General features: G+C 39.3%; 1 protein-coding gene across 2 annotated transcripts in view; it reads right to left on the reverse strand.

The window, feature by feature from the left end:
- The window catches only part of PARD3B (par-3 family cell polarity regulator beta), a 1,080,223-nt gene that overhangs the window by 442,766 nt on the left and 609,532 nt on the right, over positions 1-27,925 (reverse strand). For both annotated transcript variants that reach the window (XM_066278755.1, XM_066278754.1), the window contains exon 11: positions 7,432-7,617. In XM_066278755.1, the coding sequence (XP_066134852.1) occupies positions 7,432-7,617 (186 nt within the window). The remainder of the gene's footprint in view (positions 1-7,431; positions 7,618-27,925) is intronic.

The following is a 27,925-nucleotide window of genomic DNA, read 5'->3' on the forward strand; positions in this document are numbered from 1 at the left end:
CTCTCATCCCTTCCTATCTCCTTTCTGATTTTCTGTTCTCAATTTACTTGGGCCGAGAAAACTGGATAATAAAGAGCTTACTAAGGCATATATATATATATATATATATATATATATGTGTGTGTGTGTGTGTGTGTGTGTGTGTGTGTTATACATGAATCAGAAAGATTCTGCGTGAATGCCTAACGAGATTTGAATCTCAGAGGCCTCTTCAATTATTGAAATTTATTTATTTACTTAAAAATAAATAAATGGTATTCTCATTTGTGCTATGATTGCTAAAAGCCTGGCCACAAGAAAAATGGGCCCAAAGCAGAGTGTCTAGAACAAAACTTTGAACATATTCTAAGCTCCCATCAATATCTACCATGAAGGTGGATATAGCTTCCTAGGTGAAAGATATTGTTTTCAGATTCAAAGTATCATCATCTTGGAATATCAATTTTTGTAGATTATATTTTCCTTTATGATTTGGTTTATCAACTCTTTGCTTTTTTTAAGCCTACTGACATAATCATGAAGTCCAAAAAAATATATCAAATTGATGTAGAGTTCTAAAATTTTATCTAGCATGGTATAAACTTCTTTTTCATTTGCTTGTTCATGCATGAAATAAAAATGTGAGAATGACAGGACCTGGCCGGGTAGCTCAGTTGGTTAGAGTGTAGGCCTGATATGCCAAGGTTGCTGGTTCAATTCCTGGTCAGGACACATACAAGAATCAATCAATAAATACATAAATAAATTGAAAACAACTTGATGTTTCTCTCTCTTTCTATCTCCCTCTTTTTCTCTGTTTTTCCCTAAGATTAATAAATTTTTTAAAATGTGAGAGTAATAAAGGTCAATAAGAAAAGTAATGATTGATGCTGGTGTTGTGGGATTTTAAAAGTAATATTACATATTTATAAAATATTTACTACTGCAGAAAATTCATATAGCCGCACTTCACTCTTTTCTTTCTTTCTTTTTTTTTTTTTATTAAGTGACAGGTAGGGAGGCAGAGAGACAGACTCTCATATGTGCCCTGACTGGGATGCACCTGGCAAGCCCCCTAACAGAGATACTGGGCCCATCTGGGGCCACTGCTCTGTTGCTTGGCAACTGAGCTATTTTTAGCACCTGAGGAGAGGCCATGGAGCCATCCTCAGCACCTGGGGCCAACTTTGCTCAAACCATTTGAGCCATGGCTGTGGGAGGGGGGTGAGAGGAGGGGAGGAGTGTAGAAGATGACAGTCATTTCTCCTGTGTGCCCTGATCAAGAATTGAACCTGGGACATCTACACACTAGGCTGATGCTCTACAGCTGGGCCAACTGACCAGAGCCAAGCTTCTCATTTATGAATTAACATATATTAACATTTTTGGAATTAAAAAAAAAGAATTTGGTTAACATAATTAATATTTTTCTCATTTTTAAATTAGTAATTTCATTTTTTAAGGTAAAATTCTAAATGGATAAACAGTGAGTATGAATTTTTCCTGGTAAAGTTTTTTCTTTTAGTTGCCCATAAGATGTATAATATTTTTGTGATTAGGGTGAAATGTTCAAGTTTGGCTTCTAACAATTAAGTATTTGCAAGGGAGCTTATTTACATGTTCTCACTGCCTGGTCCTCTAGTCAAAGGTAAAAATCTGGAAGACATGACTACTGGTAATAATCTTTACAGTTCTCTACCAGTAGAAAACATTATCAGTTTTAAGAAAAATGAATAGTTCAAGAAATCATTCAACATTAGTGTTCCTTAAAATGCTGTCTCTTTTATCTTCCTTTGAATTCATTAATTATAGATCTGTCACATGATTTATAGATACCAGCAGAGATGGAGATAGAAATTACTCATGCTGGGAACTCCTACTGGACTCCTGTGAAGAGCTTGGATGCTATTAAATGTTCTTTATCATGAAGAGATTTGGAGATTTAGAATCAAGCCCCATGTTCCCAGAAATTCTAGAACTGTGCAGTCTCTCCCCAAGTCCATATTTTAGTCATTTTAAAAATAGGAAGATTGCTTGTATTAGATAAAACTTTTTCTTTTATCAATTACTAAATAGTACAGATGATAAAATTCTGCATCTCTCAGAGGGAAGTATCTGAATTTCTTATGCACACAAAAACCAAATCATTTAAATTATGTCTATTTCATATTCTGAGTACATGCATTTGCAATTAGCTATGTTAGGCATTTTTCTTTCATTTAATTTCATCATCATCAAGTAGTATTTATTAAGCACAAAACCTGGATACCGGTAATTAAATTTCTAGAGGACAACAGGTATTCTTTAATTCATTCTTTCTCTTTAAGAGCTCTTAAATAATCTATCTGATATATGATATTTTTTTCCCCTTAGTAAAAATTGTCTTTTTATTTTTAATTATTCCACTGATTTGAGAGAAAGGAAGAGTGAAAGAAAGAGAGGGGAAGGGAGGGGGGAGGGAGAGAGAGAGAAGAGTCAACTCGTTATTCTACTCAGTTGTTTCATTTAATTGTACACTCACTGGTTGCTTCTTATATGTGCCCTGACCAGGGATTGAACCCATGACCTCAGCATGCTGGCATGACATTCTATCCACTGATAGAGTGCAAAAATCATCTTTATATTTTAATTTTACCCTATTATTTCAAGGTTGTATAAGATACATTCTACTTTAAAGTCAGTATATTTGAATAAAAAAATTAGACTCTGTGGTATTTGTTTTTGCTATATTAATATTCTACCTCAATTTTTAAAAATATCACTATTCTAGAATATATATTTTCTAATTTTGATTCATTCTTTTTTTTTTTTCTTTTCTGAAGCTGGAAACAGGGAGAGACAGTCAGACAGACTCCCGCATGCGCCCGACCGGGATCCACCCGGCACGCCCACCATGGGGCGACGTTCTGCCCACCAGGGGGCGATGCTCTGCCCATCCTGGGCGTCGCCATGTTTCGACCAGAGCCACTCTAGCGCCTGGGGCAGAGGCCACAGAGCCATCCCCAGCGCCCGGGCCATCTTTGCTCCAATGGAGCCTTGGCTGCGGGAGGGGAAGAGAGAGACAGAGAAGAAGGCGCGGCGGAGGGGTGGAGAAGCAAATGGGTGCTTCTCCTATGTGCCCTGGCCGGGAATCGAACCCCGGGTCCTCCACACGCTAGGCCGACGCTCTACCACTGAGCCAACCGGCCAGGGCCTGATTCATTCTTAAGGTAAAAAAAAATAAGAAGTTTAAGTTAGTACAATCAATAGATGTAAAAATGCATTTTCTCCAAAAAATGGTTCAATTAATATAGTATATCAAAAGCAAAGCAAAAAAAAGTCACTAATTTTAGAATTCAAAGTGTTTAGCAAATAAGAATGAAAATATGTAAGGTCTTCAGTCTGAAAATCAGGATTTTATATGAAAAAAACCACCTTTTTTTATGTGGCTTTTGAAAAAGGAGAGTATTTTTCCTCAAGGTATTTTTTTCTAACTGCAACAAAGACAATGTTTCTTTTCACAGTAACAACAGCACATTAAATTTCAATCACGAAAGTAAAATTTTAGAAAAGCGTCCTCATGACATACTAATTTTATTCCATTCACAGTCTTTGGGTCACGAGACGTTAACACACATACTTGTATGCAGTATCCATTATTTCTGGAAGCAATTGCCCCGCACTTCAGGACAGAAACCGAAGTGAAACTACAGACATGCAGTAATGTGTGCTCTTGTTTAAGCATGTTAGCATTAATACTTCGCATTGTATTTGACTGTTACGGTCAATGGTCCCTTTTTACATTGCCAAGCAAGCTCAAAGGGATGCTTCAAAGGGGTCAGCAGAGGACTCTAGATGCAAAAGCAGTCTGAAATGGCAAACACTGTGTCCTAACGTGAGCAGGGAAGAGTTTCCGGACTTCCTGGCTGGAATTTAAATATTTAAGCACTTGGATAATTCTGAATAGAGGAAAAAAATGTTATTTTGTTTGCCGAGGGATTCACTTCCAAGAGGGAATCCTAGGTAGCTAGATGCTCTTAGGTTTTAAATAGAGTTTTTACTTCTCCATTAGAAATAACTCAAATAACAGTTGAAATGATAGAAAGCAGTCCCCTGAAAAGTAAGGGTGAAAAAAAAATAATAAAGAGGCCTTCAATTATAGTCACAGTCACTCAGGGGTTTTACATCTGGCGAGAGGTAGCCTATCTTTGCTTACACCAGCGGAAGTCCCCAGGAGAATACAGCACACAGAATCTACAGGAAGAATTTGGTCATACTTTTCAAAGTAGTTTTGTTTTGAAAACCCACCTTCCCTAAAGGGGAAAAAAAAAAAAAACACCTTGAGAACCAATTAGTGGTATAAAGGGCCAGGAGAAAAAGACTGTGCTCTGGCAGAACCATTATTTTGTCGATTTCAGGTAAAAACCTTGGGCCAGATGCTAAAGTGATGTCCCCCCTGTGCTTACCTCCCCTTTGGCCCAGGGATGTGCAGTCTGTTACATTTGTGTCCTCTAAACAGAGACAGGAAAAAAGTCTCAAAACAATTTTTGTAAAACATAATCCTGAATGACAGAATGGGGGGCACTTTTCTGAGGAGTAACAGTGGATTACAAGGACAGAAGAAGAACAGAGAAGTTCTTTCTTTTTTTCCTAGTTAATCAGATTTCTCGTGGGTAATGCTTAGGACTCTACCCTTTACACTGCAAAAAAGTAAACAAGACAAATGGATACTAAACATCCACAATAAGGCTAAATTCATGATTGATGCCTCTTACTGTTTAAGATCAGCTATAAATATGCTGTCCAGTGTTTCTTAATGGTGTGATCGTCTGACTCAGCAGACCAGCATCAGGAAAAGAAATCTACATAAATGGAAAGTGAAATCTTTCTTCAAGAAACAGGACTGTTAGAAACTGCTTAGGTAAGGAGATGTTCACTCTCACAAACATGGATATACATATTAAACCAGCTCTCCAATATCTGTTTAAGCTTAAGTTATTGCCTGTAAAAAAAGCTAAGATGTTTGCTTTTAATTTCCAAAGAGTTATTTCACCTTCAATTTTACTTGGAATAAATTCTGCAAATAGAGCTGTCTTTAGTAATAAGAAGACTAATATCAAGCTGATGTCCACAAACATGACCAACACTCATTCTCAAACACAGTACTTGCTTAGATGGCTTGGCTACAAATGACAAGCCTGATACAAGACAATTGCAGGGCATGTGTCCTTGCTCTTTAGGAATATGTGTAGATCAGAAGAAATGAAAGAGCCTTCCTCTCAGGGCAGCATAGACAGGGTCCGAAGTCAGGCTGCCTGGGTTCCAAGCTCAGTTTAAGCGATTCCTGGCTGTGTGACCACAGTCACATAGGTACTATGTGGAGAGGCACCAACCGCCACAATCAGCCATTTCCTTTTGATGAAATGACATGACAATAATCCAGTGTGAATGTAAAGAACAAAATCAGAAAAGTCACTTGAAATAATTATATGCTGTCCTGCATATAGTTGCACTGAGAACAATGAATGTTATCTGTTGCTGTTCTCATTATTACTATTATTTTCCCTCTGCTCCTGGTTCTGCATTTCTGAGCCAGATTGGAGAGTTTGACAGACTGGATGATGGGCCTCAGTTCTTCATCCTTCTCTGCACCCACACTTTGCCACTGCTTCATCATGGGTGCATTGTGTTTCCTCATGCCTTGGTCTGCTTTTGGAATCAACCATATGACTTGTTTTGGCCAATGGTGTGTGTGTGTGTGTGTGTGTGTGTGTGTGTGTGTGTGTGTATGCGTGTGTATGTGTATGTGTGTGTGTTTGTGTATGTCTGTATATGAATGTGTGTGTGCATGTGTGTGTGTGTGTGTGTGTGTTTAGTGCCTGTGAGCCTGCTTGGATCCCAGAACTTACAAAGATTCATCCATTGCTGTGGACCCTCTGACAACTTACAGCATAATAAAAGCATGCTAAAGCTAGCCTCCTGGGCCAAGACACATGAATGTGGGGAGCACGGTCAGACTTGTCAACCTATGGTGTGACAGACACGCCCTGAATCGGAATCCCTCTACCGGCCCTGCAGAGTCATGAGGGTCATGAAGAAAAGAAAGGATTTCTAATGTATGTCATTAAAATTTTGTCACTATTTATTATGCAACAAAAGCTAACTGATCCAAGGAGTGCATTAAAGAATTGTCTCTCCACAATGCATTTCTTACTCTCTAGGAAAAAGACATCAGCCCAGTGTCTGTGTCTTAAACAAAAGGGATACGGTAAGTTGAAGAAGAAGAATGCTTCAACAAAACCAGGATTCTAGGACCCGGGCTGCTGCTAGAAACCCTAAACTAGGTGTTCTTGGCTTTTGTGTGGCAGATGGCACATGTTATTAATACAAGATTATTTTAAAATGGCTAACATTTATTGAAAGTTTATCACAGGCACTGTGCTAGGCATTTTATATATGTCTCTTTTTGTCCTCACAAGAGCACCAGGAGGCAGGCACTACTAATTTTACTCTTTTTACAAATGTAGAAACTGAGGCATATTGAGGACAAGTATCTTGCTACAGAGGGTGAGAGCAGGTAAGGCAGGGTTCCTACTCAGAAAGTCTCATTGTCCAGCAGGCGCTGAGGATCAGCTCACACATGTCTCCCTCTGTCATCACTTTACTGCTTTAATCTCACTGTCTCTATTACTTTATTTAATTCTTAGAGCCCTGGGGATTAACTATTGTTTATTATCCCATTCTACAGATGAGGAAATGGGAACATAGCAGGTCCCTGCTAGCAGGCAGTGGACTTGGATTTGAACACTGTATTAACAGCTATGGTCACGCTCCCGATCCAATGTGAAAGAGCAGGATTATATTTTCCTTTTATGGGGGGGTGGATATCAGCTTCTGCAAGTTCACCATGGTTATCTTCAAGTGCATAAAATGTGATAACAGACCTTTAGTTTATGCTACAATCACTCACAGGTTCCACTGTGCTTTCTTTCCTACAAAGCGTAATTTTCTTATTTGCTGCCTTTATGTTGACTTTTTTTTTCTTCCTTTCTCTTTTTAGTTTGGATTGTATATTTTTAGGTTCAAGTCTGTCAGGTTACAAACTCAGAGTAATTTTAACAGAGTAATAAAAAGAAAGCAAGAAAGAATATTAGTCATGATGGATTGGCAGAACCACATCTAGGAGACGAAATTAACCCCTTAAGGAATGAAAAGAGGCCACTGTTGCCCGGATGTGTTCACACACCCACTTCCTGAGGGCGGCAGGAGAGCCCCATGGTTCACGCCTTCACACCCGTTCTCCACCCCAGCCTTCGAGCACAACAGCCACGTCGCTAACACCCACTTCCTGACGGCGGCAGGAGAGCCCCATGGTTCAAGCCCTCACACCCGTTCTCCACCCAGCCTTCGAGCACAACAGCCACGTCGCTGCGAAGTACCTTCGCACTGATGCGAAACAGCCTTTTTACCTACCTTAAAAGCTGCACCTCCATGGATGATGGATTTGATGAAAATTCCCAAGTCGGTTCCCGTTTCTCGAGATTTGTTCCCTTTCAAGCTCACGCCCAGACCAGCGGAACCGGAGTCATTCAGGGGGATCTCAAAGGTGAGCTGATCAGTTGTCTCGGGGGAGAGAGCATGGCAGTCAGGTTCTCCCTTCTGTCAGGGAAACACACAGAAAACGAGCGAGGGGAAGGAAGAGAGCAGGTTAATATTTATACACTTCTGTGGCCAAACATAGACACATTTGCTAAGACAGGACGGCTGGCCCTCTAACAGCTGTCTTCCTGCTCCCGAGGGACACAGGGTGGTCTTTTCCCTCTGCAAGAGGCCACCACCACACCCATCGGGTAGCAGAAGAGTTTTGGGGAATAATATTTGGTGATGGGCAACAGAGGGGATCCTTTGGCAAGACCGAGGCATGGCATTTGAAACATCGCATGTGTATTTGAAAATCCAGCAGAATATTCTCGATCATTAAAGAGGCTGGGCATCAGACTCAGGAATGCATGGGTACCAGACCTGAGAGGTAGTGTGGTTGTAACACTTTCATTTTACAGGTGAAGAAACAGAACTTAGAGTAGAAATATAACAACATTTTGAAGAGATAGCTGGCTTAAATAATTTAAAACATATCATTTACCACACAAGCAATGCTACTGATCAAGATTGTCAATAGGATACAGAACATTGAAACAAATAAAATGTTATTTTAAAGTTACAGAAATGTCGTTTATAATGGCTATCACTGAGTTAAAATTTACTTTGTCAAAACTCAGGCCTAACGAATGCTTCTTTGGGTAGTATATCAGACCTGTAATCCATCTTCGAACCTAAACAAAAATGATAATGCACAACAGATATGCATGTCCTCATTGACAAATGACATCTAGACCTAAGAACAGCCATTCTCAAAATATACAGAGGATGGTGGCAAAAGGCACACGTTGGGTTCAGGTATCCGGGGAGAAGCCCGTGGTTAATCACATTTGGTCCCTCATGTTTCCAAATATGCTCTAGTGGCAATAGGGAAGTGCTGGCCACCTGACCAGCTCGGCAGATGGCCCTTCTGCAGCCCTCGGAAGGCTGTGGCCCTGTGAGACTGCCACCGGGGTGGACATTTGAAAATGAGATAGCCCTGGGAATCATCACTTTCTTCTAGGTCAGCAGTTCCTTCCTCTGTATCATTATGTCTAGAGGCTCTCATCTTAAGGTCACTTTGAGGGGCTTTGATGTCAAATTACGTATTTTAAAAATTACTGTGAATGCCTGCGTGTCAGTCACAAAATAACAACTACAAAATCAGAGGCAGCAAAGAACCTATAATTAAAACAGGATTAGGAGGTCTGATGGTAGCCAGATCCCTGGGAGTGGCGTTTTCAACTCCTACCAAAATAGAAAGAACCCATGTCAACCTTTAAAGGAACAGCTCCTTCATTTAATTTCATTGTCAATGAAAGTTTAGCTGTAAAGATTTTTGACAGTCGGTGGTTTCAAAGAAATGAAACTTTATTGCTTAATTTAATAAACTTATTACTGGTTAACTCTTTTAACTAACTCATTTTATTATTATCGAAGGGGAAAAAATCCCATTATTTGATTCCAACTAGTTGTATTTTTTTTCTATTGGAATTCCAGAATTAAATACTAAATGTAAGTTATTAGCCTTTGTCTTCCAAAATGCCCTATTTAGAATCCATAACATTTCATAATCATTTTAGGTTTCCAGGCCTCTCTGGGATTTGGTTAATTTAAGTCTAATAAAGTTCTACTGAATTAAAGTGCAAATTAAAGAACAGCAGTTCTTACTAGAAGTTCGTGAAAAAAAAAAAAAAAAAAGACTAGGAAGCTGCTGGCTTCTTACCTCCCAGAGACAAAGTGAGAGGAGGACAAGCTTTGCTGCAGTCATTCCTTCACTCCAGTTCATTCTACAGTCAGATCGGTTTTCCTTTGGCAACTGTTTTAATTCTGAGTAAGAGCTGCCCTGGCTGGATGGCTCAGTGGTAGAGCGTCGGCCTGGCGTGCAGAGGTCCCGGGTTCGATTCCCGGCCAGGGCACACAAGAGAGGCGCCCATCTGCCTCTCCACCCCCCCCCCTCTCCTTCCTCTCTGTCTCTCTCTTCCTCTCCTGCAGCGAGGCTCCATTGGAGCAAAGATGGCCCGGGCGCTGGGGATGGCTCCTTGGCCTCTGCCCCAGGCGCTAGAGTGGCTCTGGTCGCGGCAGAGCGACGCCCCGGAGGGGCAGAGCGTCGCCCCCTGGTGGGCGTGCCGGGTGGATCCCGGTCGGGCGCATGCGGGAGTCTGTCTGACTGTCTCTCCCCGTTTCCAGCTTCAGAAAAATACAAAAACAAAAAAAAAGAGCAACAACTACCATGTGTACTAACACCTTTAATTTACTACAGAAGTGGTAAAAACAAAATAGAAACCAGGTGATAGCGTGGTTATCTTTTCACGTTAAACTTACAGTTTACCTTTTCTAAGTCCCCGATATGTGAGAGACAAATCTAACAAAAACAAAGCAGTGCTGACTCTGACGGGGCGGTTCTGAGAGCTGTGCACGTAGCAGTAAGTATGCTTACCTACTATTCATAGCATGCCTCTGGGGGTTATTACTGTGCCCACTCACAGAGGAGGAAACTGAAGTGCACAGCACCATGAGTGCACGTGTGTAAACACCATGCGTGCACGTGAGTAACCACCATGTCTGCGCGTGTGGAAGTAGCATGCTCACAGCCCGTAGGAACAGTCAGTGTTGGAGCTTTCTGGAGCCCAGACAGGTGGTTCCTGTGTCAGATTCTCAGCTGCTATTCTAAGTCTCAACTCCTGTGAATCACCATGACTCGACCTCACTGCAAGAAATTCCAAGACAGATTTCTACAGTGATAGTAAGACACCATGCAATTTCACATACTTCAGCCAATTACAGTTGTGTTTTATATCTTTCTTATGTTATACCGGGCTCAAGCCATAATTAGTGGTCTCTAATAATAGCAAACTTACCAATGGCAAAGGAAGCCATTACAGTAGTTAACACAGCCATTTCCTCTCTTAGAAATAAATGTCCCTTTACCTAATGTACAAAAAAAAAATCAATATGCTGAGTGCCTTCCTCCAATAATCTTGACTCCACTAGTAGCTCTGTACATTAAACTCAAATCTTGCCTGACAACATTTTGGAGCACGATAAAAAGAGGTATAAAGTCCTCATCAGGGCCCCAAATGCAGGACCTTGGTTATAGGCTGAGCCCAAAAGCAATGGCTCATCGGACCTTAAACCCTCCCTGGCTTCCTGTATCTCAGACAAGAGCTTTTCCCACACTCTGTCAGCAGTATCCCTTGTTTTTCCCACCTAAAACATCTAGTGTGGGGGGAAAAAAAAACTAAAGAGGCATGCCTGGCATAATAAAGAAAATCTTATAAATTTCTTTAAAAAAAAAATCTTTTCATGATCTCTTATCTTTTGCCATGAGCGGTCATGTCTCTAGATTCAGAGTCCTTGAGACTCCTAGAGCAGGGCCCCGGATGGATGCCCGGATGTTCACACTGCACGTGCCCAGGCCTCATGTCCTAGCGCCTGTACTGGGCCAGCCGTATGGGATCCTCAACTCAGCATGACTGACATTGGGGTCCTGATCATTCTTGGTTTTAAGGACTGTTCTGTGCATTGTAGGATATTTAGCAAAATCCCTGGCTACTAACCATTAGGTACTCATAGCTCCTTCTCCAGTTGTGACAACCAAAACAGCCTTTAGACCAGTGGTTCTCAACCTGTGGGTCGCGACCCCGGCGGGGGTCAAACGACCAAAACACAGGGGTCACCTAAAGCCATCGGAAAATACATAATGCATATCAGGTATTTACATTCCAATCATAACTGTAGCAAAATTACAGTTATGAAGTAGCCACCAAAATTATTTTTTGGTTTGGGGTCACCGCAACATGAGAAACTGTATTGCGGGGTCACGGCATTAGAAAGGTTGAGAATAAACATAAAATTGTGTTGTATTTTATCGAAAGCCTTTTCTGCATCTATTGAGAAGATCATGTGGTTTTTGTTCTTTGTTTTGTTGATATGGTGTATTACATTAACCGAACCATCCTTGAGATTCTGGGATGAATCCCACTTGATCATAATGTATTATTGTGGTTATGGGGGGAGGGGGGAAAGGGAGAGGGAAAGGGGGAGGGAAAGGGGCACAAAGAAAACTAGATAGAAGGTGACAGAGGACAATTTGACTTTGGGTGATGGGTATGCAACATAATTGAACGACAAGATAACCTGGACTTGTTATCTTTGAATATATGTATCCTGATTTATTGATGTCGCCCCATTAAAAAAATAAAATTATTAAAAAAAACATGAAAAAAAAAGAAAGGTTGAGAACCACTGCTTTAGACATTACCTAATGTCTCCTGGGATCAAAATCGCCTCCAGTTGAGAACCATGGCCCTGAATCAATAATTGCCAAATGTAGTCAAGGTCAATTAAGGCTATCAGGATCCAGAGAGGCATCTGGGACTGCAGGACTGCTTATCTATATGTTCTCAAGTCCCAGGAGGGCATCACAGAAGAAGCCCCTTCAGCTGACCACGTCTCGGCTCATAGGTTCATGACTGACCACCTAGATGGTCAGAATGAACTACTAGGGAATTCTTCACTTAGTTGCGTCTTGTTTTATAGCAGTTCATTTTCCAGAGGCAGACGTGTGAGCTTTGTAGCATGAACAGCGTAGGAAAAGTGGTAAATATTAAATTCATTGGTTTCATATGTAAAATACTACCTTTTGCTTACATAAGAATCGAGGAGAAAAATGCAGCTTACCAAGTGGTACTTGTTAGGTCAGTTATGCTTACACATATGTTGTTTTGTACTCTTATTTATTAAGAGTCACAGAATTATATAAAATAGTATTGAAACAAAGACTTTTAATCATGTGAGAATAGTATATGAAATTATCACAAAACCTTATGTGTACAGTATATTTCAATGATGTAACATATACATTTTATACATATAGTCAGACACCTGCTCATCCACCTTTTACCAACTTGCCCCCTGTCTCGCATCATTGATTTCTATAGAAAAAAACTTGGTTATCTACTGGCACTGAAATATAAACTAGTCTTACATAGTTGTATATATGCTAGATACATATATTCTTTTAAAACTATATATAATATATAATATGTAAACATATTCTATAAACATGTCTAGTATATTTATAGCTCCTCTTAAAGTCACCAGTGACCTCCATGTTGCTAAAGATGCTGGTCAGTTCTCACCTTTCATGTTTCTTGTAGCATTAGACTCAATTGTTTAAGAACCACTTCTTGAAATACTTCCTTCACTTGGTCCCAGGACGTAACTCTTTCTGTTTCACTGTCTACACCTTTTCAATCCCCTTTGCAGATTCCTTTTCATTTCACTATCCCTAAATTCTAGAATGTTCTAGGAATTATTCATCTGACCTTTGGTTTTCTCTCTCATCCTCACTTTCTAAGTTACTTCATCTAATTTCATGGTTTTAATGATAATTTACACACGCACAAGTCACGAACTCCTATCTCCACTCCACTCCGCTAAACTAGAGATGTATATAACCAATATTCTAGCTCAGCAAACTCATTAGTCAACAGAGCCAAATATCAACAGTACAACGATTGAAATTTCTTCTGAGAGCCAATTTTTTAAAATTTAAACTATATAGGTAGGTACATTGTTACTAACTTAATTAGGGTACTCTTAAACTGGCCTTTGCTATAAACGTCCTCAGTCTGATTGAGCGTGAGGCTCACGAGCCGTGGTTTGCCGACCACTGTTAGTGATCAACTCCATTAGGACTTTTACCTTGAAGTTACCATGGTCAAATAGATCATCCCTTGAAATTGTTCCTACTGAACAAGTTAATGGCAATTTCTTCCCAACATTCAAGCAAGAGATCTCAGTGTGATCGTTGACTCCCTTCTTCTCTCACAATGTGCATCCAACCCATCCTGTAGGTCCTACTTTAAAAACACACAGAGGCTCTTACCACCCTGCCTCAACTATTACTTCTCACCTGACCCTCTGTAACAGTGCCTCCTTTGTGCCTGCTTGCTCTCGCTTTCTCCTCTTCGGGTTATTCCCCAACACACAGTAGTCAGAGCGTTCCTATGAGACCAAATACTCAAAACCTTCTAGTGATTTCCCACCTCATTCAGAGAAAAATCCTTAACAATGTCCTGTATACTCTACAAAAGCTCAGTGCCTGAACTCTGCTCTCTGACCACTTCTACTCACCCTGCACCTGCCACGGCGGCCTTCCTATTTTCCTTCAGTGCCAGCCTCATGCCTCTGCCCCAGGTACTTTGCATCACCTCTTTCCTTTGCTCTGAATGCTCCTCCCCTACATTCCTGAAGACCTTATTCCCTCACTTCCTTTTATTCTCTGTTAGAATGCTAACTTATCAGTGAGGTGTTTCCTGACCATTCAGTTTAAAATTGCTTTAAGGGCCTCCCAACACCACCTTACCCATGTCCATTATCCTGCTTTATTTTTCTCCATAGCATTTATCACACAGAATAGTTACTTGCTTTTTATAAAATAATGTCTCTTGAATGTGGTAAGTTTTACATTGATTTGTTTTACTTTTCTACCAATAAATCACTAATGTTTAAAAACAGTAGCAGACTCAAAAAAAAAAAAAAGGCACTAGATCCCTGGCCTGGTAGCTCAGTTAGAGTGTCATCCAGACACGCCAAAATTGCAGGTTCAATCCCTGGTCAGGGCATATGCAAGAATCAACCAATGACAGCATGAATGAGTGGAACAATGGATCAAACAATGTTTCTTTCTATTTCTCTCTCTCTCCCTTACTTTCTCTCTAAAAATCAATTTTAAAAAGGCACTAGATTATTTAGTGAAAGAATTAATATATGAGTAAGTGAGCAACAGCATGTGTTTGTGTGTGTATATATATCTCTCTCTCTCTATATATACACACATATCTGTGAATGTCTGTTTGTGGGATTGTGTGTGTGTGTGTGTGTGTGTGTGTGTATATATATATATGCAAATGAATAAATTGCTGGCACCACACTTAATTCCTACTATGCCAGATGTCATTAATTGAAATCTTTACACAAACTTGTTTTTACATTAAAATAATAAAAATAAGAAAGTTTCATGGTTATCGGGAACCTTAAAAGAAATCTAGTCTGATTTCCCTCTTCACACCATACCTCCTGCTCCTAGGAGAAACAACAACCCAGTGCAGCCTCAACATCAAATCCACCGTGAAGGCACCGTGATGTGTCATAGCTACCGATTTGTGGTAGATATGGAACTGTTCATGGTTTAAATTACACCACGTACCTCAAATCATAAGTGAACAATGCAAACAACAGTATTCATGGAAACACTGTGATCATGTATCCAGAACTACATTATCTATTTACCTTTCTGTCTTTACTTCCATGCATATACATACATATATATACATATATATATGCACACACACACACACACACACACAAAATGTCTCAAGAGAAAATACCCAGAGTGCAGTGGGTTCTAGCATTTTCTAAGTTATTTATTTTTTTAAAAGCTTTGGTCATGCCCTGGCTGGTTGGCTTAGTGGTAGAGTGTCAGCCTGGCATGTGGAAGTCCCAGGTTCGATTCCCAGTCAGGGCACACAGGAGAAGTACCCATCGGCTTTTCCACCCTTCCCCCTCTCCTTCCTCTATCTCTGTCTTCCCCTCCCACAGCCAAGGCTCCATTGGAGCAAACTAGGCCCAGGCACTGAGGACAGCTCCGTGGCCTCCACCTCAGGTGCTAGAATGGCTCCCACAGCAATGGGGCAATGCCCCAGATAGGCAGAGCATCGTCCCCTAGTGGGCTTGCTGGGTAGATCCTGGGTGGGCACATGCAGGAGTCTGTCTTCCTCTCCGCTTCTACTTCAGAAAAATACAAATAAATAAATAAATAATAAAATCTTTGGTCACAACCCACTACATTGAAATAATAAATTACAGTTTTCAGTTTGAAAAACACTGCAATGATGTTATTATGTATATAGGCATTATCTTTATTAAATAAAAAAAAGAAATAGGCCCTAGCCAGTTGGCTCAGCGGTAGAGCGTCAGCCTGGCGTGCGGGGGACTCGGGTTCGATTCCCGGTCAGGGCACATAGGAGAAGCGCCCATTTGCTTCTCTACCCCCCCCTCCTTCCTCTCTGTCTCTCTCTTCCCCTCCTGCAGCCAAGGCTCCATTGGAGCAAAGATGGCCCGGGCGCTGGGGATGGCTCCTTGGCCTCTGCCCCAGGCACTAGAGTGGCTCTGGTCACGGCAGAGCGACACCCCGGAGGGGCAGAGCATCGCCCCCTGGTGGGCAGAGCGTCGCCCCTGGTGGGCGTGCCAGGTGGATCCGGTCGGGCGCATGCGGGAGTCTGTCTGACTGTCTCTCCCTGTTTCCAGCTTCAGAAAAATACAAAAAAAAAAAAAAAAAAAAAAAAGAAATAAAGTATAAAACCAAATGGTGAGCAAAATGTTAATTGCTTTTATTTTTTAATTTTTATAAGCCATTTTAATGCTTTATCCTATCTGAACTAACCCATTGTTTTTTAGGCAAATGTTCTTCAGGCTCTTATAGGCAAATGTTCTTCAAGTTTTCACCCTAATTATATATATTTTGATTTTCCCTACCATTCAGTTATTTCTTTTCCTATTTCTCCATTCTTTCATTTTGTTCTCCGTAATACTATTTCTATTCTGAAGCGTAATGAATAACCTGTTAGAATTCAGGAATGAGACTGACCCATTCTGGTCCAAGTGATAAGAGTTAATCTTTGCAGAACATAGTTATTCAACACATTTTTATCAAGCATCTACTATGGACTAAACACTATAAGGTAACATAGCTTGTCTATACAGAACATAAATGGCAATGGCTTATTGACCAACATGGGAGGACCTTTCAGTTTTGTTCACAGTGTTATCTGAAAGGAAAAAAATATATTTCAAGAGTTAGAAAGAAGAATCTACATAGTTGGACTTTGCCAGATAGCCTAGCCATTTTTATCAAACAAATATTAAAAGTAATTACTTACCATGAGAGGAGGAGAGGCAGGAAGATGGATGACTAGGGAGGCATCTATATTATTAGCTTAAGAGTTTTCCAAATGGAGCCATTTCTGGAATCACAAATGTTCTTGTATTGCAAAGCAGTGCTTGATTCACGCATGCAAGTGGTAATAACCCAGCTTTTCAAAGCCCAAGGGAATCCACCAGTCTGCAGGGCCAACGTTCAATTTCCCAGAAGCCCAGGTCGGACCTGAAAGCATTCATGCTGAACCTTTTATGGCCCTCATTTCATTAAATGCTGTGTTCTTGGCTCAGCATGAGTAAGCTCTGGATGTCTTTGCCTCGCCTCCCAAATGTGTAATTAGTCTGTGTTGTGAGTAGCTTACTTTACGCAAGACTTATGTTTCACATGCAATCATTTTGTCAATTACCAAAACTCAAACAAATGGGCTTTAAAGAAAAAAAAAAGAGTAATTTCTTTTTTTTTTACTTTATTTCATTTTTTAAAATAATATATAAATAATAAAATAATATATAAATATCCTATTCTGCCAGGATATTTTATAAACTTAACCACTGTTAACTTTTGTTTGTAAGTAAATTCTAAGGAATTTAAGGTGATGAAACTTCTGTCGTAACTAAATAAATTTTCACAACAATGAAAGGATAAAACACCTGCAAGACAATTTTCTGAAAGTTTTTAATCTTCTAAAAAAGCATAGGTAGCTATTATAAACATAAAAGCTTTTTGGCCAATTGGATTATATAAAATTCAAAATGTGGCTATCACGCTACAATGGGGATCAGAGGCTCATTCCGACAGCTGGGATGCATTTTATTTTAGATTTTATTTTTCAGAGAGTAAAGAAAAGAAGACAATGAGAGAGGTGCAGGCACACGCAAATATAAATGGTAATCTAAGGATGATCATTGTAATAAACAGTAAAGGACATTCCCACCACGGCTGCTAATGTAGAAATGAAATCAGTAGAACTCATGGTGATTTACAAGTAGATAGATTATCTTTTAAAGTCTTTTGTCTTTTGGACAATATAGACAGATTACCAAAAGGAAGCAGAGATCACAGTGCAGATAATTTTTAAAAAACTGATTGAATTATAATACAGGTTGTTGAGAATTAATCCAAAGCTCAATATTATACATCAATCATACAGAGTAGAAAAATATAAGTTAGTGTTGCAATAGGTAGGAGAAAAGCTTAATAAAGCTACATGTAGGCAACATTGGTATTAACTTTTAATGGATAAAATAATTTAGTGTTGATTTCATATAGTTAGCTCAATAATCAATATTTTAAATATATGTCCTCATGTGACCCCCCTTAAGTGCACATTTATTCATTTAAAAATAATTTTTAACCAAAGTCCTGAATGAAGAAAGTCCTATGAAATATTTGCAACTGAAACATGTTTTCATTTTCTCGTGTTTTTTGAAAGGGGGTCGAAGGAAGGAACTACTGAAAGCAAGAGCCGATCTCTGACTGAATTTATCAAAAAACAATTTTCTTTAAGTAAAGTATTAATCTAATAGCAGGAAACAAATGTCAAAAATTGGCCATTCTTTCTTGCCTGTTCAATCTAAAAGGACCTTAATTCAATACTAAGTCAGAGATGAGAACTAACAGAAGTCAAGTAACTCGGGGGTAAGAGTCCTTCAGCAGCCTTTCCCCCCACTCCTGCTTCCAGTACGTACACCTGAAAGATCAGCATACTCAACAGTGCCCCGATACTGGCCGCTTCTTTCCTTTTTAGATAAAGAGTAAAGAAATGAATATAATAGTTTGTCATTAAAAGTAATGGAAATGAACATTTTATATTCAGACGGTATGGGATTTTATAACGCTAGAACCTGCTTTCTTTATAGGAAGAAATAGCAGGTGTTTTTACTTCTGCATTTACTTCTTCCTGTTAAAAGTGGATCAGAGAAACCTGATTACAAATACCTTAACTATTATGCTAATGGCAACAATTCAGCGTTAAGATGCTAGAATACATGCTTCTATATGCATATAAGATCCAAGAACAAACAATATGGTTATTATAATAATTGACTTATATAAAAAGGAGCCATAATGGGTCTGATTCTAAGAGGAATAGAACTATTTGAGAAGCTGGGTTCTTTCTAATATCTTTACAATCACAAACACTTTGTATGCCAGGATACCTGCTCTTAACACCTTTAAAAGACAATGCAATTATCAAGGACAAAAGCTAAACAAATAAAAATACAAAAATATGCAGCATCTAGTGGTTGAAAACATGCCAGTCATGGTGTCGGCTCTACCCACAGCCCAGGCCCCTGCTCAGGAGAAGGGTGGCACTGAGGAAATTGGAGGTGCCCTCCAACCCCACCACAGCCAGTCCACAGGCTGCTCCTGCTTCCTGAGGAAGTCTGGCCTGAGGCTGTGCACAATTAGGGCAGGCTTCCGAGACCAATGAAGCCAACCAAATTGGTTCTCCATAGCATATGGATAATTCTAAGGTCTAACACACAGGGTGACAATCATTGCACAGAAGGGAAAAAATGAGGGTTTCTTTGAAGAAAAATTCCAGGGACTTCTCAGGTCTTTTAAAGGGTTAAAACATATTTCCTAATACTTGATTATGTAAGTTTTGTGTGTGTGTGTGTGTGTGTGTGTGTGTGTGTGTGATGAATACTATAAAAACAGGAACAGTGTACCTTAGCATGCACTTAAAGCAATGCTGTGTTAGAGAACGCAGGGGAGGGGGGATAGGCTAGAGAAATGGAGCAGAGGGCAGAGAAGGGGTGAGACGGAAATCTCATATCTCAGAACAAAGTCCCAGAGGTACCTCGCAACTTCATGGTTAAACCTTTTGGTTCCATTTTTTTTCTGTGTCACACTTTTGGGTACATTCCATGTGTCACAATTAATATTAGTAGCAACAGAGTGTCACAGAAGTCATGCCAGGCTTCAAAAGACGCAGAACAGCATGCGCATTCTGAACTTTTAGAATGAGGGAGTGCTTATTTCATAAAGGTAAATATAATAAATGTTTTGCTTCCTTATAAGAAATTTAAACAATAATAAATTTTTTTTAGTTTTGGATTGGGAGACTTCTCTAGATAGCTTAAAGACAATGAATTACAAGTTGTTTGCACTGTGCTTTTAGGAAATACATAGTCACAGAATAAAATCTTCAATCATTACAGGAAATATGTAAGAATATTCTACATAAAACCCTACATTCTTAGTCTATGTGCATTATTTAGGGTACAACAGCTCTCTTAGTAAAGATATACAACTTTCTTCCCAATTTAAGAATTTTAAAGACAGAGATTACATCTGTTACCTACATTTACCTTAGAAGACCCGGCTAATGTTCTTCCACTTTAAGGTGCAGAGTCATATTTATTTAATCACGCTACAATGTAAACCAGTACAACCACAGCCTCAAGAAAGTAATACTTGTTTAAAAGCAGGGAGTGGGGCAGCTTCTTTTTGTTGGTTATGGCTCTAAGAAAATCAAAAGATAAAAGCATCAGCATTCTAACCCTACCCTTTCCTCTGACGTCCAAGCTGAAGCTGAGGAGACTCCCGGTGGAAACCAGTCAGTCCCCTTTAGTATAGCCTTAATGACAAATAATCCTGACTCCCAAATGGAGACTGAGTTGGAAACAAGCATTTTAAATTCACAGTACATGTTAACTATTGCAATGAGAATGTTCTTACCATATACATATTTAGAAATACTATATATATATAATATACCATTTGTAGTTAGAGTAACACAATATTTGCCTTTTAATAATTAAATCAACTAATCAGTTAAATTTTCAGATAAAACTGACTATGAAATAAGAAGTCATTTAGGTTCTATACAGTATGAAAGTTCATTAAAAATTACAGTGATAGCCTGACCAGGCGGTGGCGCAGTGGATAGAGGATTGGACTGGGATGCAGAGAACCCAGGTTCAAAACCCCAAGGTTTCTGGCTTGATCATGGCTCATCCAGCTTGAGCATGGGTTTACCAGCTTGAGTGCAGGGTCGCTGGCTTGATTGTGGGATCATAGACATGACCTCATAGTCACTAGCTTGAGCCTAAAGGTCGCTAGCTTGAAGCCCAAGGTCACTGGTTAGAGCCCAAGGTCGCTGGCTTGAGCAATGGGTCACTCGGTCTGCTGTAGCCCTCCAGTCAAAGCACATATGAGAAAGAAATCAGTGAACAACTAAGGAGCTGCAATGAAGAATTGATGCTTCTCATCTCTCTCCCTTCTTGTCTGTCTCTATCTGTCCCTCTCTCTGTCCAAAAAAAAAAAAAATTACAGTAATATACCTTCCTATCCTCACTACCATCATTTTAAGTGAAAGGGGAAATCTACCCAGAGTTAATTAATAGGGGACAGTGAATAAATGTATTAGTTGGCTGTTGCCATAAAAATGTTGCATAACAAACCATTTTAGATTGTGATATGAAAAATAAGGCATTTATTTGTGGCTCACTATCTGAACGTTGGCAGGGGGTTGGCTGATCCAGGCTGGGCTCAGGTAGGCTTGCCTCCAAGGTGCTTGTCTGCTTCGCACACAGAGGCGAACAAAAGTGGGTTCTTCTTTTGTTTATTCTTGTATTATTATTTATTAATTATTGTATTATTTATTTGTATTATAATTGTAAATCTACTTTTGCACACCCTTGTATTTTTCATCTTCCTTAGATTACTGGATATCCAAAGCATGTTTCCCAGATGATGTAAAATAGGAAGGCAAAATCAAAAGGTAATTAAAACCTTTGCTCACAAAACATCCATTAACATCTCATTGGCCAAATGAATTTACATGGCGAAGTCCACAGGCTATGGCTGGAAAAGTTCTCTCCACACACCGTGAGACTATGGCAAGAGTATGGATATAGAACGCTATTATTAGAAATGAAGAATTGAGACCAATTCACCAGCTGGGTAACTTTTTTTTTTTTTGGACATGTGGGAGATACCAAGGGTTAATGATAGGGCTCATCTTTCTCTTAATCATGTCTTTCTCTCCATTTGATAACACGTTTTTTACTTGACACATATAGCTATCTGCTATTAGCTGAATGTTTGAGACATTTCCAAACTCATACATTGAAATCTTAATCTCCAATGTGATGAAATTAGGAGGGCAGTCTTTGGAAAGTGATTAGGTCATAAGGTAGAGCCCTCGTGAATGGGGTTAGTGTCCTTATAAAAGAGAACCCACAGAGCTCCCTAGCCCTTTTACCATGTACGAATACACTGAGGGGTCTGTGACCCACACAGGGCCCTCATTGGACCATGATGGCACCCTGATCTTAGACTGCCAGCCTCCAGAACTATGACAACTAAGTTTCTGTTGTTTATAAGCCACCCAGTTATAACAGTACGAACAGACTTAACACACTATCTTATAGTCTGCACTTCACAGTGGTTTCTGGATCTATAATACTTTTCCAAGGTAAAGGAAGTAGATAACCTAATTCTGGAAAGACGCCTCTTCCCACATCCCTGAACTGTTCTTGCCAAGATCTTGAAAGAGACTGTTCAGGAGGCCCCAGAACTGGCTTGAACTACTGACTATTGTCTTTCACTTTAGATTATTCTTCTTCCGCATTCACCTTCCACATGCTCCTCTGCCTTGCTGTTAAATATCTAGGAGAGCCAGAAAAGGGTAAGGACGCAATTTCTACGGCCTTAATTCCTGTAAAATCAGTGTGTAATTACAAGAAGTTTAAAAGTTCAGCACACTTCTAATCAATATTTTCCTAGATGTAGGCTGAGCAGGCCTTCTTTCATCCCTGAACTAATGGAGCTTAATTTTTCAACAAAGTCAAGTATGCTTCAAAGACTAAACAAGGGCTATGTCTTTTTAGTTCAAACCTAAAGAATTACATGAAAAAAAAATTTAATCCACCACAACTCCAGTTTTACTTGCTGATACCTAAAAAAGGAAAGACTCATCTAGGCACAATCAAGTGAACAAATCTTTTGAGTTAAACTTTTTCCTGATGGTACAGACCTTTGGTTTTTATGACACTGAATGAAATTATACATAAAGAAAAATCTATTTCATATATATGTCATATATATATCAAGGATAGAAATTATTTCCACCTTAAAAGAAACTTTACAGTGAGGATTTAAGGGAAGAAAAGACTTAGTGCTTCCAAACACCCTGACTTTGTATCTCAGCATGAAAGACTTTTCTTCCATCCCAATTTTAGCAGCAGGAAAACAATCTGCATTCCTCCGAGCTCCCATTTCAGTTTCTTTTTTTCCATTCTTACGATTCTCATCACTTTCTATTTTTACAGTCACTTGCTGGCCTGTCGGTCTTAACTCCACTGTACCGTTGTGATCCCATCTGAGGTAGGAATTATGTTTAATTCAAGTTGAATCCAGGTCAGCTTCCAGCAGAATGCATGTGTATAATAAATATTTGTTCTAGAGTGACTTCATAAATTATTTTGTTGCTCCTTCTCTGCCACAGTGCCCTTCTTGAAATAATAGCATTAAAAGACCAAAAAAAGGTGATAGCTACATATCTTACAAATCATCTATAAAATAATAATTTTAATACTTCTGGCATATATATTCTAGCTTATTTGTTAGATGGAAATCAAATAAATTACTTAAATGTTACGAGGAGCTTCTCCTACTTTTTAGATGAGATTCTATCTACCTAAAAATCATTCTCTCCCCTCCTCCTACTTGGACACCAACCGGCAAACTCTTACTTAGACATCAAAGCCCACCTTTTTTTTTTATTATTCATTTTTAGAGAGGAGAGAGAGAGGGAGAGAGAGAGAGAGACAGAGAGAGAGAAGGGGAGAGGAGCTGGAAGCATCAACTCCCATATGTGCCTTGACCAGGCAAGCCCAGGGTTTTGAACCAGCGACCTCAGCATTTCCAGGTCGATGCTTTATCCACTGCGCCACCACAGGTCAGGCAAAGCCCATCTTAATTGTCACCTGCTTTCTCTGGCTGGGCTGCCATCTAGGTCTCCTTAGCATTCTTTACAGAATTAAATTATAGCTCTAATCACATTGCATTCTGGTTATTTGTTATTATATAAATCCTTGAGAACGTCAAGGGCAACAACGACCATTCTACTTATATTTATGCCACTAGCATTGCCTGAGAACCAGCGTACACTACATATTTTTTAAAAGCATTGCTGACAAGTGCTACATTAGTTAGTTATTCCTTTCTAGCTTGGCGTGGGCCACGTATTCATTAATATTAAATAATAGTTAAAAAAACTGCTAATTAAGTTTTAATACTCCATAACATAGACCACTGTCACCACCATCACCACCGTCACCACCATCAAATGGAATTGTGGAATATTAGGTCGTGCATTTGGGGCATCTGCAGCGCCGGGGTGACTCCCCTTTCTCATTTTTGTAACAGTGCTCGGCCTAATCACGACCTGTTTGCACTCTGATGCCTATGAGGGGCTGAGCTGTGCAAGAAAATAGCTTGCAAATGTTTCTACGAACTCACATTGATTTTGGCTCCTCTGATCACCATATCCGCTCTTGAGTTTTGATATGGGGTGGAGTAAATCTGTCATTCACTTCTGCTTTATTATGACAGCTGGTACTATTTGGCAACTACCTTGTTCAAATTAACCCTAAAAAAACAATTTTTAACATTTAAAACGAAGACTGTGTCTATATCAACTCCTACACAATTGGTTGAAAAGTTTAAAATCACTTACTGAGACAATTCATTTGTTCTAAATAAATGTGGAAAGTAAGTAAAACTAAAAATAGCTTTGGCAATTTTTTTTTAATTAAATTGGGCACTACTTAGGTAAAAAGACCAAGTAAAACTCTCTTAATATAAAGATGGTATCTCTCCATCTTTATCTTTTCAAAATCACTGCACATTAGTTTCAGATACTCCAGAATGTTTTTCATACTATGTTTGACCTAAAAGAAAAATCAAAGTCATAATTCAAATATGTTAATGAATGGTAAAAAAAGATACCTAACCAATTACGTTCTTGTTAAGGCACTCCTTAATCCCAGTCTTTGTATCTGTAGATATAGGGTTTGTCCCATTATTTTAGACACATCAAAAATTAGGGCATTGGCCAAACAAGTATGAGCTTTATACAAAGGCGGCAGCTGTATTTTGGTGATACGAAGCAAGCCGTCTGGTGCTTAATATGAACCGCATGTTCTGAAACCTCTTTCAGTTTTTATTTTTTTCTGATACACTGAAAAAAAACTCAATGTATTTAAAGAACAAGCTGAGAGATATAATAAAAGACCCTCCCCAAAAGTCTATAATTATGAATAAGTACAAGTCATTTTCTAATATGTTATAACTCAACACAGTAGGTATGTATCGATTTTAACCATTTTTCAGCATATCAGTACACTCTGTACTCTGTCTGGATTTCTAACTTCTAACAAAACTATTTGTACTAGTAGATAATTCAGCTGGAACTTCTTAAGAAATATTAATAGTGTTCTAAGAACATTGTGTCTGATCAAAACCCCACTTCCCCTCCCTAGTATTTTATTAGGATAATCTACATTCTTAAAAGAAAAATGGATTTGGATACTAACAAAAAGAAAAATAGAATCATCTTCTCTTCACTTTTCTCAGTCTCTGGTTTATGGCCATTAATGCCTACTCAGTATCATGCTCAGTCATCCGTCTCTCCTGGGACAGTGTTTTCAATTAAACCTTTTTTATTTCATCCAAGAATGCCTGTTCTCATTGACCACTGCACTTTTTATCTGCGGATTTATGATAATACTACACACATCTCCTCACAGGCAGAGTGGCCTTATGAATCCATATTGTTCTTATACCAGAAGCGAAGTGAAAAACAAAGTGAGGTCCTGCGGAAGACAGGAAGGAAACAGCATTTGTTTAACACAGCGAGAGGCCTTTCACTACCTGCCCAGTGGTCTCACCCACGACACTGCCCTGGCCTCTCAATGTGCCGGCTGCCCTTGCCCGGCTGTGCCCGGCTGATAAGACTCGCCGACTCCCTTGAGAGTCATTGAGAGCTGAGGGTGAAAGGCAAGCAATCTTCGGGTTATAATTTCAAAGGTTCAAAAGTAAGACATTTACATGCTATCACTATCCTCTTCTGCAGGAAACCCTACAGGTTAAAGAGGACTCTCTGAACTGTTATCTGGCAGCAAAGGCTTAGGACTTAGTGATTCCACTCCTGGGAACATATCTGAGGAAACTCGAAACACTAATTCAAAAGAATATATGCACCCCTGTGTTCACTGCAGTGTTAATTACAATAGCCAAGATTTGGAAGCAGCCCAAGTGCCCATCAGTAGATGAGCAAATAAAAGAGCTGTGGGGCATTTACACAATGGAATATTACTCAGCCCTAAAAAAGGACATCTTACTATTTGCAACAGCATGGATGGACCTAGAGAGAATTACGCTAAGTGAAATAAATGAGTCAGAGAAAGACAAGTACCATACAATTTCACTCATATTTGGAATCTAAGGAATGAAATAAAGTAACAAACAAAACAGAAATAGACTCATAGAGAATAGACTGTCAGCTGTCAGAAGGGAGGTAGGGTTGCAAAGCTGGGTATAAAGGGTGAAGGGATTAAGAAAAAAAAAAAGTCCCTAAACAAACACAAAAACCTCATAGACAGACTTCAGTATTGTGATTACCAGAGGGAAAAGGAGGTGGGGGAAGGAGAAGAGAGTAAAGGGGGATAAATGGTGACAGAAGGAGACTTGACTTGGGGTGGTGTTCATACAATATTATACACAGATGACGCATTATAGAACTGTACACCTGAAACCTATATGATTTTATTAACCAATGTTACCCCAATAAATTCAATTAAAATTCCATATATTATAGTACTTTTAAAAATAAAAGTAAGCAACTAGCTTGTTAAAACCTATTTTGTCTTTACTTTTCTTCCAACTAGGTTGCACATGATTTGGTTTCTATTTCAGAAGCACACAAATTATAGTGACATGTTATTAACTTAACTACCATGAAAAATTACACATATATATTTTTACAATCATACTCAGTTATGCAGCTGAAAACTAGTGCATTTCTAACTCTTTATGATACAGGGAATAAGTCACTCTTATGTATATTTTCAAATATGAACAAGTTCAGCAGCCTTCATCTTTAATTTTCTTGCATGCCTACATAGTACATAAAATTACCAAATTAATGCAATATAATTGCATTAATATTTATTTATATAACTTATTTACAGCCTGTCCAGTACCAGAGAGAAATTGAAGTGGCTTGAATTAATAATTACATTGAAAATAATCTGCCAAGTTTTCAACAAGTTGCTAATGTTGACACACTCATATTACTCATTTTTTTGCATGTGTGTGACAAAGGCAGAGAGAGAGACAGAGAAAGGAACAGGTAGGGACAGACAGATAGGAAGGGAGAGAGATGAGAAGCATCAATTCTTCATTGTGGTACCTTAGTAGCTCATTGATTGCTTTCTTATATGTGCCTTGACTGGGGGACTACAGCAGACCAAGTGACCCGACCCTTGCTCAAGCCAGCAACTTGGAGCTCAAGCTGGTGAACCTTGCTTAAACCAGATGAGCCCAAACTCAAGCTGGTGATCTCGGGGTCTCGAACCTGGGTCCTCTGTGTCCCAGTCTGACGCTCTATCTACTGCGCCACCGCCCCGTCAGGCCACTAATATTTTTCAAATAAAAGAATCCAGAACCCCGAGATTTTTTTTATTGCATCAAGGATAGCCAAAACTTTAATAAATAGTGTTTACAATTTATTCACTTTTCTTTGAAAATCAGCTTTAAATAAACTAACGGTAGATAAAGACAATTAGAAAACAGGTTATATGTTCTAAGTATGTAAACCTGGTTCTTGCAACTTAAATTATTTTTTCTCTCTCAAAAGAAGTACTGGTAAATTTAGCCTGAGGTTCAATTAGGTAACAGGTTTGTTTATTCCACTGTATCTCTAAAATATAACAGCAGGTAGTGATTTACATTTTACTGGGATGTTCTATGGGAAAATACACCTGCACTACCACCTTTGGAAAGGAGAACACATTTCCTTTCACACTGGCCGTGGAAGTGAAGTTTCCCATGACACCCGCAGCCATGGTGGCCTCAGGAATGGATCAGAGGAAGGGCTCCAGCTGTGTTACTAACCACTAGGGCAGTAAGCACCACAATGGCTGGAGATCAAAAAGGTGGGCATGAGAAAGATATCTGTTCGCAATTTGTTAGCTCTACATTCACTTAGGGGAAGGCACTGTTTAGGTCAAATGCTCCCAAGGCATTCTGACATGTGGAACAAACACTCAGAGGCACATTCCTGCTGCCCTTTCATACAGTATACAGGTCATTCATTATCCAGGCACTCTCTCCATCGAGTGCCATGCTCAGATTTGATGCACA

This window comes from Saccopteryx bilineata, chromosome 5, assembly GCF_036850765.1.
Source record: "Saccopteryx bilineata isolate mSacBil1 chromosome 5, mSacBil1_pri_phased_curated, whole genome shotgun sequence".
Taxonomy (NCBI): Eukaryota; Metazoa; Chordata; class Mammalia; order Chiroptera; family Emballonuridae; genus Saccopteryx; species Saccopteryx bilineata.